Raw genomic sequence first — 15,552 nt, forward strand, 5'->3', positions numbered from 1 at the left:
GGCGCCGCTGACTTACCGCTCGGCAGAGGGGCGGGCTGGGCTGCAGCTCCGGGGAGGCGGGCGAGGGCTCGGCGGCGGCAGGGCTTCCCGAGCTGCGCTCGCCCGGGACTCGGCGGGGCCGGCGGTGCGGAACGTCGCGGGCTCCGCTGCCCCAGAGCAGGGAGCAGCCCGACCGGCGGAGAAACAAAAGGTGGTTGCTGACGTGGGCGTTGGAGAGAGACGCCCGAGGGCTGGGGACACAATTAAAGGGGCAACGCACCGAGCGCGGCAGCAGCCCGGCGCGCACGCCGTCTCCGCCTGGCCGCGCACGCCCGCAGCCCCGGGAGCCCCAGCGGGGACCCGCCGGGCGCCCAGCCACGTCCCCCTGCCCCGCGCCCCCGCTCTCGGCCGCGCGCGCCGCCTCGCCACCCACCCCCGGGCGCCGGGAGCTGGTCCTCTCGACGCCCTCTCGCAGCGAGGGGCGATGACGCGCGGCCGCCGCCTCCTGGCCGCGGGAAACGGGCGCTTCCCGGCCCCGCGCCTCCTCCCTCGACGGCGCTCACCGCGCCCCGCCGCCCACTCCGCTCGGCGCGAAGGGCTGCTGGCTGCCTGCGCGCCCCCTCCCGCTCGGTCTGGTGCGCCCGGCAGCCTTGCCGCGGCTTCCTGGAGCCAGCCAGGCTGCCTGCGCAGCGGGCGGGAGCACTTGCTCGGAGCAGGGCCACCGCCGCAGCGGGCGCTGCCGCTGCCGCCGCCGCCGCCGCCAGACCGGGCTTCCGCGAGAGCAAGGAGCGCGGGAGGCCCCCGCGGAGAAGGGCCGCGGCTGGTGGTGCCTCGGGCCGATGATCCAAAATCCCTGGCTCCCCTAGCGGCCTTGGACGTTGTCCTTGACCTGCCCGCTTGGGAAGCCCAAAGTAGGGCCAGCCCTGGGCCGGCTGCACACCTCGGTGGCGCAAAGGCAATAAACTTCAGCGCAGCGCAGCGCAGCGCAGAAAAGGCGGACGCCAGGCGGGCTGTAAAAGTGTGTGCCTGCCTTGCAAGCAGGACATTCCTCAGCCCTTTCCCTTGACGTATCTAAATTTTTGTATGAACTCTTTTCAAGCTATTTGGGCACTGGCAAAAGGAGCTCTGGAATAATTGCCACTACTACGTTTTTCTCAAGGGGTTTCCTTCCAGCCAAAATTGTGCAGTAGCAGAGGAAGTACTGCCTTGACTGGACAGAGGCCAGACTCACCTTAGCCTCTGTGGGGTGGGCCTCAGGCCCCCTTTTAACAGCATGGCTCTCCAGTGGTGGGCTCCTGCTGATGCCCATCTCTGCACCACCACCACACCCCCCCCCCTCTGTGCACTACAGTTAAAACTGCATGTGTGCATTGGCCTGCTTGCTGGGCCCAGCTGAATGTGGAGCAGGTGGAGGGTTGCACTTTCAGAGGTGGCACCCGCTGCCCATGCCCACAGAGGGCTGTTTGCATTGACAGATCCCCTTTTCCTCCGAGCGGATCAAAGCAGCATTTTACCCACAGGCACCTGCTGACAGTTGCCAGGCCCAGGAGGCACCCTGCCCCAGTACTCTCTGGTGAAACTGAGCTTGGTTCCACGTGGAGACAGAAGCGAGCGCAGCACCATTGCTGAAGGGGTGAAGAGGCCCAGCAAGCCACTGTCATGAGGTCGGCCACCCTGAATCAGCCACGCCGCCCTTGAGCACCTCATGCGGGAACGGGGCACATGAAGCAGGACATCAGCAGGAAGACACCTGCAGAGGGTCCCACGGCCAGCGACACTGAAGAGCTGCCCAGACAGCTGAAGGCGGGGCAGAAATCCCGCCCTCCAGTGCAGCAGTGCTGGAGCATTCCCATCTGAATGGATTTGGACAGGAGGGCCCGGAGGTGTCCATGTTGATACTCTTGGAGGGATCCCTTTTCCCTTTTGTGTAAACACAAGTCCAGAGTTTGCCTGCCTGCCTGCCTGCCTGCTGCTCTGGACCTCCCTAAAGGACTTGGCCACAGCGGTTCCTGGCTCACTGCAAGCTCAGTGTTCCTGGCCGGTCCAGTTCGTTCCCCTTCCATTGCTGAAAACACTGCTAAGCCACGGAACTCGGGGCTCAGCCAGAGATTTCTGCCAACCTTGCTTTGCCTTGGCGCAGCTCTTGCTCAAGTGAAGACCTGGAATGCAGAATCCGAGATGCAGCATCCAGCACCTAAGACTCTGGCCTGGGCACAAGAGCTGCTCTGCACCCAGCTGTCTTCAGGAACTCTGACTCAGCTGGCCAGTTTCTATAGCCTCACAGGAAGCCTAAATCAGCCCTTTGAACCCAAGCTGTTAAGTACAATAACCCTCAGCATTAAGCTAATCTCCCCACCTTTTAAGCACAGTATGTGGACTTGGTTTGGGTCTGATGGGCTTAATATGCATAGGCTTCCTTGACCTAATCGTTTATTTCCTCCTGAAGTTTTTGCATCTTTGGTGCCTCCTTGCATATTGCAAGCTAGGTAATTCCCCAAATAACTAGAGGATACATTCTGTGATCCCTGTGAATTAAAACACCCAACCCCCTTTGGAACTGCTGTGGGTGCTGGTGTTTAAGATGCCCCAATACAGATGTAACCTGAGTGCGCAGATGCTTTCACACCTATCTGGAGAATGCACCTGTGAACAACACCCTGCAAAGCAGGCTGAGCCAGAAGTTAGTTTCTGGTGCACCGTCCCCCAAAGATGCGTGGCTAAGTGGGAGTTTGCAGCTGAGCCCACCCAGTCCCAGCCCAGCACAGATCCGTTCGCCACACTGACTCCAGGCAAATGTCCAACATCCCGCGAAGGGCAGAGAGAGAAACTTTGTGTTTACTTTTTTGCAAAGCAGCAAAGTGTGCACCAGGATCACTACTTCTGTAGTTGTCCACATGTCTACACCCGCACAGGATCAAGCCATGATTTCACCGTTACCTTGATATTTATTTGCTATTTTTTCATGTTTTCAGCTATAAAAGTCCTAGACTACAACACTATAAACGTGTATGGCACACAGACAGTTTAAACATACAAGACTTGATAATGCACCACTGTAGAAACAAAATTACAAAACCACTTTCAAATGTTCTCCCCCTGCCAGGGGGCTGGGGGAGCACCAAGGGGCCTGCTGCAGGGGCGGCCTTTGCAGGTTGGCTGCCTCGGTTTCTGAGCCTCGTCCCCTCCGGCACAAATCGAAATCAGGAGGGACATGCCGAGATCAGGCTGCCCACGATGGCACTGCAGCATTACTTTCTCCTTCATGACCTGCAGGAAACACGCCGTGCCTCCAAGTGTCTCGCTGCATGACCACTGCTAACGGCCGTTCTTTCTTCTTCCATGACTTTGCAGATTGCATTTCTTTTGTTCAAAGTTTTGGTCTCTGAGGTAAATCGGAAAGCACTGCCCCGTTTGTTTAGGATGCAAAATAATTTGGTCTTTTTTTCTTATGATATTGTAACTTGTCTTGTACGTGGATGGTGCTGCATCAGTGACATGTGCATTAGCGTTGGTGTCACACTTACAAACATCCTAGCTGCCCACTTCCAAGCACACACTTAGACCGCACCCACAGTGTGATGCCGATGGTGACACACACAACAGCAGGAATTCAGGCGCCGCTGCTCGTTGCAGACATTCACCGCCTTCAGTGGCTGATCCTAAAGTCAGACGCAGTTATTACAGGGGACCAGAGGAGGCCATGTGCCGCCTGTGAAAACAGGGCACTGTCCGCTTGCAAGTGACGGTGTTCTTCTGATTGTGTCCTCACAGACGTTTGTTTTGCTTGTGCTTCATTTGCAGGGGTGGATTAAGACTTGAGAATGAAAAGGTCCCTCCCAGCACACAGGGTTATGTTCTTAGATGAAACTAATAACATTTCATTTGTTAAAAGAAGCCTAACAGACTCTGCTGTCCTTCATTACAAAGCAAATTAAATATACAATTTTCTCACAGAATGAACCTGCAAACCTAAATGAATTTGCAGGCAACTTACAACAAATCAATGTAAATTAATTTCAAGCAAGCATGCTTAGACCAGAGTAAGATCACGGGCAAGGAAGTGTTCTGCCAAGGAGAACTATGTGCCATGAATATCCCAGCTGCAGATTCAAGTGAAAAACAGGGACAAGCAAAAGACTGGCTCTTCCTTTCCACAACGGAGTATGCCAAGTTTAGGCTGCTTCTTGGTCTTTTAGAAAATGTAGCAGGTCAATCATGCTACAGCTCAGATGGGTTCCATTTCTTCTTTTAAGTGCCTCTTGAACATTTCCAAAAATTGCAGCATGCCTCTCCCTAAACTTTGTTGGGCCTTTTATCATGGCTCGTTGCAAAGAAACATTATCAAGCGGGGCAAGACTCACCGCTTGTACCGATTGACAAGAACATCTTCCACAGACAAGCAAGCAAAGCATCCTTCTTGCAAAGAAGCGCAAGGGGCAGACGGGAGCCTCTTGTCAGAAGAACAAGCAACCTTAGTTAGGGCCATTTCAGAACAAGAACGAGATTGGAATCTCTCCCCCCACCCCACCCCCATTACCTAAAAATACAGAGAGCCATTCTCTACTCACAAGATACACACAGAACCTCTACGTCCAAATGAAGTGCTCCAGCCACATCTCACACATCCCTTTAAATCTAGAAGGGTCTCACACGGCCTCATAGCTCTGCTAATACGCATTGGGGCACCCCTGCGTATTGTGTGAAAACAGAAGACAGCAGCAATAGGCATTCCAGCCCGCTCGCCACGGTCATCCCCCTGGTCATCAGAGCCGTTACGTGGCCTCTTAGGCACTCACAGGAGGGTGAGGGCCCCGAGGAATAATGACGAAGACGGGAATCCCAGATGCTCAAAGTTACCTGGTTGGGCTCCCTAGTTGTGCTCCCACCCTGATGTCAGTGCGATGGCACAGGTAGAAGGAATGCTCAGCCAAGAGCCCCGGGCAACCCAGAATTACTTGGTAAACCCAGCTCTTCGGAAAAGCATGACTAAACTTCCTGGGGCGGCCCTTTTTGACTTGAGAGCTATTTTATGATGCAGTTTTCCAACGGGAAAGAACAGGTCACATATGAGCCTGCTTTCCTGATAACACCACCACTCTCGCCATTACGGGATACATCCTGTGGAAATGATGATGCACACCAAGGCCTGCTGGGCCAGACCAGAGCGCCCTCCAGTCCAGCACGCCGCACACACGGTGGCAAACCAGCTGCCCACAGACCCCTCTGGCAGGGTGGGTGCAAGGCCTCTGCCAGCCCAAGCTCCTCAGCAGCTGGTGTGTGCGAACAGCTGGAAGCAGCTGGCTAGCAAGACTGGTAGCCACCAATGGCCCCTCCCTCAAGATCTCAGCGTTTTAGAGCCTAGTTCTTTTAAGGAAAACAGAATTATAAAATTTCACTTTTTGCTACATAACTATGATTTTGAAAAATGATGATTGCTTCTTCCCTTTCTGTGTTTTCATTTGATATACTCTTGCAATGACAGAAAAATGCTACGTTTATACCATCACAATCCTTTCCATTGTAGGGTTTTGTGAAAGCACAGCTGGACCGGTAGCTTCATTTCAGAGGAGCAGGTGGGAAACCTGGCTAGTAAAGGTGTGTAGACACCATCCGTCTCTCCCAGTTTTGTAAATGTTCCATTTCATTACTATATAGGTTATAATAGGCCCTGCATCCTGTTAAGGGAGGCTGTCTCATCCCCATGAGATTGATGACCATTTGCAACGTCCATTTTCCATCCAGGTCACCATTTATGTACAATCCCAAATACCTACTTATAAGTAAGGTGGCTACAAACTGCTGTGTAAAGTTTTGCATCTTGACTCTCATTGAATTATTTGGTTTGGTATCTTCTTTATCTTCTCTGCACAGACATTTCACGGTTTTCCAGCCAATCTAGTAAGTTAAACAAATTCAGCACTAGAAAAGTGAACTGAGTAACGCCACTTTCTTCAAGACGCCGAAGTCCTGCTTTTCATCATCCAACAGAAAGAAGATGAAACCCAAAGGTGGGTTTGTTAACAGGGAACACTCCTTAGGGCAAATTCAAAGGACAGCAGAAATGCAGAACTACTCCAGTTGGTCTGGAATGCAGTCTCCATAAGCCCCAACCAACATGGCCAATGCTTGAAGATGATGGGAGTTGTAGTTGAAAGCATCTGGAGGGTGCCTACTCCTGACTGACTGTATTCTCAACATACAAGGTATTTCATTCATTAGGGCTGCTCTAGATGGTTTGTGAGGGATTAATTCCTGTTGTTTTCATTCATACCTTGCTCTCCCATGGCTTAGAACTATCAGGAGGTGCATTTTTGGAGCTCCTTGCAAGGCGTGCAGGACGGGCTTTTGTTTGCATTTGTTCTTTAAGACTTTTCCACAAGAGGCTATTATCATGTACATGTCACTCCATTCTCACAGTTCTTTACATGTTGTCTAGACAAGGTGGTGACCTTCTAGTTTAGTTTCCATGTCAAACGAGCATTTTCAGAGTATGCGTGTGTGTTGGGGTGGGACTAAGAGCAGGGGAAATGCAGCCTTTTATTGTACAAGAGAAAGCGCTGCTTTTTTCACTTGTGTATTTATGCTGTTCCACCATAGCACGACAGTGCCACCTAGAGGTTCATCTGGCACGCTGTTCTCAACTCTACGTGGATACAGTGGATGAGCAGCCTTGCACAGGGCATCTCTCACTGGCTTACACTTGAGAGCCACACCCTCAATGACTGTCTAAATAAATGAGAATAGCAGGCCGTGTGCCAGAACGTCCTCCAGCCAGATTAGCAGCAAAAGGGCATGGCTGTAATCCTCAGGACAGCAAAAAGCTGCGGGGGGAGGCAAACCAGTGCCCCACAGGGCCCATTCCTGCTTGCCCTGGCTGCCAGCAGGCCTTCTCTGCCACCTGCATCCCAATCCCTTTAGCTGGAGATGGTGAAGGAACTGAGGCCTCCTGCAGATCAAGCAGCCCACGCTCTGCCCGCCCCGCCCTGCCCGCCCCGCGAGGCATCCGGAAAGGGACCTCCCGGTTCAAGCACTGTGACACAGTTCGGGGCTCGCTTTTCTTGAGCTCTCAGCGCATTCTGCTCATCCACGGGCCAACTAGTGTTGCCCCCTGTGAACAGGTCCGATCCCTTTCTACAGCCATCCCTGCATCTTATGGATGTGAATCCCATCGCTGAGCTTCTCGGGTTGATGAAGCCCTTCCTTAGATCTGTCCTGAAGCTCCCACCCATCAGTGCTGTGGCACGACCTCTCTGGCTTCCCATGCGGCAGGGCGTAACAGTGGCTTCCTCTCCATGCTCTCCACCGCAGGCAGAATTCAGCACAACTCGATCATGTCCCCACCTCCTGGCCTTTTCTCTGAGCTCGGCCATCTCAGCTGTGGCAGCCTCTCCCCATTTCAGGCTCCCCTTGGTGCACTCTCTCCAGCCCTCCCATATCCCCCTTTCAGGCACAGTGTCCAGCCTCTGCACAATATTCCAGGCGAGGCAGCACTGCTGGTGGTACAAGGACGCACGGCGTTGGCAGTTCCATCTCTTGATTTCTTTCCTAATTATGCCCCACTTGGAAATTGCCTTTTTTGTAGCAGCCAACTACTAGAACACTGTTCTGCCGCCAGCTAAAGCAACAGCCTCTCTGCATCTTGCCTGGATCTATTACCCAGATTCTCGAGGGCAAACAGAAGTGTCAATTTGTAATTTTAAAAAAGAAGGTACCCTGAACAATCGCAATAAATTGGAGCCATTTCTTCATGGCTGTTTGATTTGATGTTGACCATGATTTGCTGATAGCAGTTTTCAGTAGTGGAGCTTCCATCCTCTCAGTGTTGATCAAGAACCATTCCCCATTTCCAAGTTTAGAATGGAGGATGAAGAAAACCTCAGAGAAAGGAGACTGCTGCAGCTCTAGAAAAGTCCAGACCCTGATGCCTCCCAGAAGAGACCTCAAAGCCCAGTGCCCCAGGGACAGGCTGCAGAAAGGGCAGAGTCACTATGCTGCACGAGCGTAGCAGATTCTAGGTTCTTCCGGGGCTCACTCACCTCTTGGCTCACAGCCAAAGGACCGCACGAGATCGCCAGGCACGCCTTCTGCTCACCTGGGACGTAACATTCCTCTCAGACATGGCACATGCCCACACAAATTAAAAAGACATTTCTGGATTTTGATAGTCCGACAGTTTCCCTCTGTTCTAGGAAAATGGAACTGAACCTCATTTTTAAAAAGCTCTGGATAAATATGCCGAGTCCTGCCGTCAGATGCTGACTGTGCCGCTACATAAGCGCGTCGCCTCGGTGGAGTCCCGGCTTGTCATCAGGATCCGGGTCTGGGTCGTCATCCTCGGGCGGATCGTTTTCGTCGCCGGATTCCACGTAGATGGGCCAGTCGTTGTCCGGATCGCCCTTTTCCTGACCCTCTGACGAGGGCTCTATCAGGCTGAGGTTGATGGGCATTGAATCCTCGTGCGTCGTCGTGACGCACGTGCAGCTGTCACACAGGCCGAAACGCCGCAGCCCCTGTGACAGGCTGCTTGTGAACGTCCTCCGGCAGCCTTTGCAGATGATCGGCTTGTTGGACCGATGGACCTGGAACGCCAACAGAGCAGGGTGAGCGAGCGCCGCTCAGCCACTCCTGCGGAGCCGCTGCCCCCCGGTGGGGCACCCCGGACCCCTCGTGCCGGCGGAGGGAGGGGAGCCGTACCCAGTCGACCAGCAGTTCCCCACCCGAGTCCCCTGGGATCGGTTCTTATCCACCACAGGCCACTGCCGGAAGCCAGCGACCGCTTCGGCCGCCCCCCCCCCGGCCCCCTCAAAGGAGGTCCTCCGCCTCACGCTGCCTCTCGGCACGGCACTCCCCGACTTACGCTCAGGGCGTGGCTCCGAAGGTGCTCCTGCCGCGTGAAGCGCTTGCCGCAGGTCTCGCAGGGGTAGGGCCGCTCACCCGTGTGGGAGCGGATGTGCCTCTTCAGGATGCCTTTCTGCTTGGCCGTGTACGGGCAGAACGGGCACTTGTGCAGCTTGATCGGCACCACCAGCACATCACCTTTGGAGACAGAACCGTGGCAGAGTGCACGGCCGGCCCTTGGAAGGGGCTCCGGATGTTGAAATAACAGCAGCAATGAGTGACACCCGCACCTAATTTTATGTCGTTTGGGTATTGACAGAAGAGGAAATGGTGGGTCCGCTAATCACAAAGCAAGCTGGAGCCACTCGACACGTCACTCGCTGTTGCATTTGCCGCCGTGGCCGGATGGCGGCTGGGGAAGCCGCTCGGCAAATGCGCCACTGCAGCCCGAAGGCCGGGAGCACGCATGGTCCTTGCGACCGAATCACTCCGCTTGAGGAGAGACCACTGAATCCTGCACAGAGACTGAGCACCAAAGATATTGCCCAGAAAGCGCATGGAGGCCACCTCTGAGGAAAGGGGCTAAGCCTGACCCAGGCCTGGCTCACGCACCGCAGCAGCACCGAGCTGGCACTGAGCCGTCAGCCTCTGCTGAAGCATGCTATCTGAAGCGAGCTGCACTAACCGTCCGTGGCTTCCTACCCTCAAACGAACCATGAGGCGAACCGAAGGTCTGTTGTTGGGTTGTGAACCGGGTGTTGTTCATCACGGTTTGTTCACACACCCAGGTCCAGACAACACACCAACACATTTCTACAAAGATCCATTCTTTAGTGCTCAGCTGGAGGGTGTGCTGTCTCAGCCCAATCTCTGAGGAGGCCTGGGAAGTCTGAGGAGCAGCCGTGGCCCTCTGGGGTTTCGGGCTAAATCCATCCTCACCCCTGCCAGGGCCAGGGCAGGCGGGGGCCTGCCGCCAGCAAAGCCCGGGTGCTCCCACCCGCTGTGCTCCCCAGCAGCTCAAGCTGCAGTCGGAGGGAGCGTGAGAGCTGCGCCCAAGGACAGAGCCTCCTACAAGGAGAGAATCTGGACCACATGGAATGGGCAGGGCCAGAACCCAGAGCTGTTCTTGACCTTCTGGCTTTTTGCAGGCGGGGAAAGTTTTGCTGCCTCCATCCACAGCCCGTTAATTTGTCTGTCTACCAGCCCACAGTGACATGACATCGGTAGCATTACATGGCTTCCGTCTTACAGAAATGGCCGTGTCTGCTTGCTGCGGTTCCATTTATTTGCCCAAACGAGTGCAATTTCAGGCCTGCCACGAGTGCTGATGATTTCTACCAAAAGGCTACCGTCAGGCCGCCTTACTGGTAGGTTCTGCATGCACAAATGGTACTGTAATTTAAGCCCAGATTTTCAAAGGCACAGTACTAGGATCACAGAGGGCCTTACCTATCAGACTCAAGTGTGAGAGCCAGGGTGGTGTAGTGGTTAAGAGCGTGGGACTGGGACTCAGGCGATCCGGGTTCGAGTCCCCGCTCGGCCATGGAGCCAACTGGGTGGCTTTGGGCCAGTCACAGACTCTCAGCCTAACCTGCCTCACAGGGTTGTTGTTGTGGGGATAAGATGGAGGAGGAGAGATGATGTAAGCTGCCTTGAGCCCTTTGTAGGAAAAAGGCAGGATATAAATCGCAATATAACTAAATAAATAAATATAAATTAATTAATGGAAGCAACATGGCAAAACTGAAGCCGTCATAGTTCGAGCACATCCTGAGAAGGCAAGGCTCCCTGGAGGAGGCAAGCATGCCAGGGAAAGTCGTAGGCAGAAGGAGAAGAAGGCTGAGCAGCAGGTGTATCGACTCCCTGGAGGAAGCCGCTGCCCTGAGTCTGCCATAGCTGAGCGAGCCTGTCAAGGGCAGGACGTTCTGAAGGACACTCACTCCAACGGTTGCCTTAAGTCGGAGACAACTTGACAATACGTGACAGCGACCAACGTGGGAAAAAGCAGGGCTCTTATCTGTAGGTGCATGAGTGCAAGCCAGGGCAACACACAAGAGGGATGCTGGTCTGTGACCAGTCTCTGAAACTGGTGTGTCAGGAGGCCCGGTTTGAAATCTGCCTCTCCCGTGAGCTCTCTGGGCAGGCTGCTCTCTAGACAGCTGCTTTCTCTCAGCATCAGCCCAAAACACAGGTTGCAAGAGAGGTAGCAGCGGCTCGTTTTCAAGATTGTGGTGAAGATAACAGTGAGAACACACGGGGATGCTTTGGACACAGGAAAGCACTCCACACATCCCTGCAGTGCCCGCGACCTGCTTTTGCTCTGGGACATGCTCAGTTTGTTGCAGCTGGTACAGACCAAAGCCCAGTCCAGTAGCACCATGAAGCCTGGTGCAAACCTTAATGGCTACCCGGGGCCCATTCACCCACAGGCAAACCAGCTGCCCGCAGGACCCCTCTGGCAGGATGGTGCCAGACCTCCTCCTGCCCAGCTCCTCAGCGACTGGCGCGTACAGGAGCTGCCTCTGGCGATGGGGGGAGCACGTGGCCAGCAAGGCGAGCAGCCACAGAGAGTCTCTTCGGCATGACTCTGCCCAGTCCCCTTTCACACCATCCAGATCGGTGGCAGGGAACTCGCTACTTTAAGTACGCTGTGTGAAGAAGCCCTCCCTTGGCTCTGTCCTGAGTCTCTGCCCATCAGCTTCATGGGTTCTTTATGGGTTCTGCCATAACACTAGAGCCATTTGGGTTCTGGCATGATGGCAGAGAAAGAAGAATGCCTCTCTCTCTACGCCTACACAAGCTTTTAACCTTCTGGTCCTTATATCAGATGCAGGGTACTTCTGTCGCTCCCTTCCAAATGGGCATTCCAGAAAGTCCAAATGTAGGGCAGTGATTCTATTAGAACCAATCGGAATGCTTAAGAAGTATTATAGCACTAAGGAAACTACGATAACGTGGGCACAAAACTTTGGATATAATGTTGAATTAGAAAAGTGGCAAAAGCTATGGGAAAGAAATATTAAGGCAACATTAGCAACTTCGTATAAAGAAAACCTGTATAAAATATTCTATAGATGGTATTTGTCACCAAGTCGATTAGCTAAGATGTCTCCAAATATGTCAAATAGACGTTGGAAATGTAAACATAATGTGGGTACTTTTTATCATATGTGGTGGACCTGTGATAATGTGAAAAAGTATTGGATTAAAATATCTAAATGGCTGGAGGAAATACTACAAAAACCCTTTGCTTTTAAACCTGAAGTTTTCTTGTTAGGCATCATACCGGAAGATATTAACAGACAGGAAATGTATTTGATGTTACATTTAATCACAGCAGCGAGGATTGCATTTGCTCAGTACTGGAAAAGTGAGGAACTGCCCACCGGTGAACTGATTCTAAGAAAGATTCTGGACTGTGCGGAAATGGATAGATTGACTTTATCACTGAAGGAGAAAGAAGACACTGACTTCTATCAAACTTGGGATTTTTTCTATGATTGGCTGGAGAAATGGGACTTGGCGTAGATTTAGAAATGTTTTTAAGTTATTATAAACTGATTTGAATATGATTATAGAATGTTAAAAATATGTAGCATGGGGCTGACCCAGTAAGTCTGATGTATGTGATGATTGATGTTTTTAGTGTTAGTTTAAAATTTTAATAAAATTTCTTTAAAAAAAAAGAAGTATTATAGCACAAACCAATTTGGCCTGTGGGACAAGAGAGGTCATGTGCAGTGACAGAAGTCAGCCTTTCATGTTGGGAGCAAATATTTCAGGGCATGTTTTAATTCCTAGCAGGGCAACTACATAACAACTGAATGAAGCCTGGAAGCTCCAGCTGAGCAGAATTCCCAAGGATTTCAAAAAAGCTGAAAATAAATTATCCTTTGGCAATTCTTTCTCGGTAAACCCAAGGTTTCTGCAGCCATGATGACAAAAAATGCTTTCACACAACTGTCAACTTGGTCTGTATTAGCAAGTCTAAAGCAAAAGGTATCCGCCATCTTTCAAAGCTATCACTGAAAAATTGGAATGTCTCTTGAAATCTAAGACTAATCAGGATCTAAAATGTCTTGAGACTGTTTTATTTTATGGAGAGCCCCTTCTTACTGCTTTGTAACAGTTATCTGAGGTGCAGGGGAGAAAACCTGTTCAGGCCCTTTCCCTGAAGCAAGGTCTTTTTCTTTTGCAGCCTGGATCCCCGGCTGCAGAAAGATACTCTCGCACACTAAACAACAACGGGGTGTGCTTCGCATTCAGAAAAGTAACTGGTGTGAGGCAGAACCGTACCCCATTTCAAGAGTGCTCATCTCACCTGTATCCTCCCCATACCAGTCGCTGTGAATGTCCATCATGGAGCTCATGGGCACGCCTGCGTCCTCGGGCCTGCCCTCAAAGCCGCGGACAAAGTGGTGCACCATGTCCTCCTTCCTCTGGGCCGCACTGTTGCGCAGCAAGGCTTCCAGGAACTGCTTCATGTGGTAGTTGTTGCAGGCCAGATCCATCGCCTGGCCGTGGTGAAGCCCCTCCTCTATCTGATCGATCGTCAGTGCGGCAGGGTACTGCTGGAGCCGCTCCCCGACTTCCCCTTCCACTTCGTCCGCATCAAACTCTACTTTGGGTTCTATCCCTTTGGGCAGAGAAGAGTGCGAGTCCTCCGGGCATTCGCTGCTGACAGGGTCCCTCACCACAAGCTCACTGGGGCGGCAGCTGCCACACGCTCCACAGGGCGGATCCCGCTGACAATCGGGAGCCCTTTCCTTCTCCTGCAGAGACGAGACTGATGCTGAGCACTGACTCTTCACACCATAGGATGTGCCCTCTCTAGTTGAACCGGAGCTCCCACTGTCGGCCTGATAAAAGGCCGCTTCTCGCTCTATTTTCCTGCAGATATCCAGCGATGACCGAATGTATGACTTGCAGAAGTTGACGACATCGGTCATCTGCAGATAGCTAGCTGCAGACATGACCTCAATTACGTTTTCCCCACAAAGATCCAGCTTACCTGAATAAAGGAAGTCCAGGATAATGGAGAAGGCCTCCGACGTAACAATGTCCAAGGACGCGGTGCTGTGCCGACCACTGTCTTGGATGTAGTGGATCAGCAGCGCACGGAAATAGCCACTGTTGGCAAAAAGAATGTTCTTGTGGGCTTTGAAAATTCTCCCCTCGACGATGATGCTGCAGTCGCAGAAGAAGTCCCTCTTGCGCTGCTCATTGAGCTCGCCCAGGAGCTTGGTGTAGTACGACTGCATCTCCATGGCTGCCGACGCTCCACAGAGCCACGCTGGACCCTGCAAGGGAAAGCGGGGACAGGGCGTCAGAACAGAAGGGCCCTCTCGGGGGCATGGGGCCGGGGCCAGGACCACAGTTCCCCTGCGGTGGGGGATGCCAGGGCGTGTTTGCACCGGGGGGCTGTGTCTGGGGCAGGAAGACTTCATGCAAGTGGCTCCCCTTCTTTCATCGCTCCCTTTCTGGGGGCATTTCTGCTGCGCTGCCGCACAGGGGGCGGCAGTCCGCAGAGCGGCCATGATCCCAGGGGAGTGCCTGGCACTGTCGCCCCCTCTGTGCATTCTTCTGTCCAGCTTTTGTGCCGGAAGCACGTGGGATGCCGGCAAACTACCACGAACCATGCCCAAGGGGCAGCCCTCGCACCAGGCCTCCCTTGCTTTGCCCACACAGTTCTTAAAATGCCTGAGTGGAATCAGGGAGGATTCGGAAAAGAGAGGTCAAGAATCCAGGCTTCTAAGGGGAGACCTAACAATTGAGATGTAAAACACTTCAGCGGAAACGGAAAGCAGGAATGTCCGAGGAATGCCATGTTTTCGCTGGCCTTCCGCCTGTGAGAGTCCAGGATAAATGCAAGGTGACCCTTCTGCGGAGGGGGCGTTAGGACCTCAGCAGACTCCCGCTCCCTTCCCACCATGTGGGTTTTGTAGCATAAACCTCCAGGGGAAGCCAGCCAGTTCTAGGAACAAAGAATGTTCAGCGCAGCCAGCAGGAGAAACACACGCCCCAGATGTGAGTGTGTGAATAAACACCCCAAAACCTGGAATGTTCAGGTCACTCCTCTTTTCCTGCCCTGCAATCCTGACATATTTCTGTCAAATAAATTTCCAAGCCCCTTCGCCTTCCACAGCCCTCAGCCTTGCCAGCTTCCCCTCCTGCACCCCTCATTCTCTTCCACTCTCCTTGCCAATCTGTGCCACCAGGCTCAGTTCCCACTTTCCTTTTTGCCCTTCCATCCAGCGCGAAACCTGCTTTTCCTGCAAATTAATTGCAAGAGGGTGCCCTTGTCACTTTAGGCAAGAATAAATGGCAGAACAGGGTCTTCAACAGTCAACGTATCAATCATTTATTATACAAGGAGCAGCTGACAAACGAGGGGTGGGGGAGCAGTCCTTCTTCGTTACTCCAAAAAAATTAGTTGAAATGCAGTTTTGTCCATGCACCCATTTTGGAGGTAAGAGAACTGAGGTACAGTGGCAGAAATTTCTTTTGAGGCCAGAAAGCTTTAGCTGTTAGGCGGTATAGAAACACAATAATTGCAATATTTCATTCCACAAAATGCCATGCTACTTTCTCTTTGAATGCAAACAGAGCTACATCTACTTTAAATTAGGAACCGTGCGATGAGAAGACACCCCCAACCACCCAGCAGATCAGCTTCTCATGTCCCCTGTCTTCCATCCCCTCCTTGTGATGAGAAAAGAGCAGAAATGGACCCTT

At 52.7% G+C, this 15,552-nt stretch overlaps 2 protein-coding genes across 2 annotated transcripts in view; both read right to left on the minus strand.

Moving 5' to 3' along the window:
* Positions 1-66, minus strand: part of ZBTB8A (zinc finger and BTB domain containing 8A) — a 10,420-nt gene extending 10,354 nt beyond the window's left edge. Inside the window, exon 1 of the mRNA XM_044424989.1 lies at positions 17-66. The gene's annotated coding sequence lies outside the window, so the exon portion shown is untranslated. The remainder of the gene's footprint in view (positions 1-16) is intronic.
* Positions 67-7,662: 7,596 nt separating this feature from the next.
* ZBTB8B (zinc finger and BTB domain containing 8B) lies at positions 7,663-14,084 on the minus strand. The gene is made up of 3 exons (XM_044425333.1): positions 13,139-14,084; positions 8,837-9,015; positions 7,663-8,558 (listed from the first exon to the last, which is right to left on the minus strand). Exons 1-3 carry the CDS (start codon positions 14,082-14,084, stop codon positions 8,247-8,249), a joined length of 1,437 nt encoding a protein of 478 aa, XP_044281268.1. The 3' UTR covers positions 7,663-8,246.
* Positions 14,085-15,552: the final 1,468 nt, after the last annotated feature.

The sequence above is a fragment of the Varanus komodoensis genome, unplaced genomic scaffold, assembly GCF_004798865.1.
Source record: "Varanus komodoensis strain SLA01 unplaced genomic scaffold, ASM479886v1 scaffold15, whole genome shotgun sequence".
Classification (NCBI taxonomy): domain Eukaryota; kingdom Metazoa; phylum Chordata; class Lepidosauria; order Squamata; family Varanidae; genus Varanus; species Varanus komodoensis.

Coding starts and splice junctions, on each gene's coding strand:
- ZBTB8B (XM_044425333.1), bottom strand. CDS start 14,084: ATGGAGATGCAGTCGTACTACACCAAGCTCCTGGGCGAGCTCAATGAG. Junction 9,016..13,138: donor CTGGTATGGGGAGGATACAG/GTGAGATGAGCA, acceptor CTGTCTCCAAAG/GTGATGTGCTGGTGGTGCCG. Junction 8,559..8,836: donor TTCGGAGCCACGCCCTGAGC/GTAAGTCGGGGA, acceptor TTGGCGTTCCAG/GTCCATCGGTCCAACAAGCC.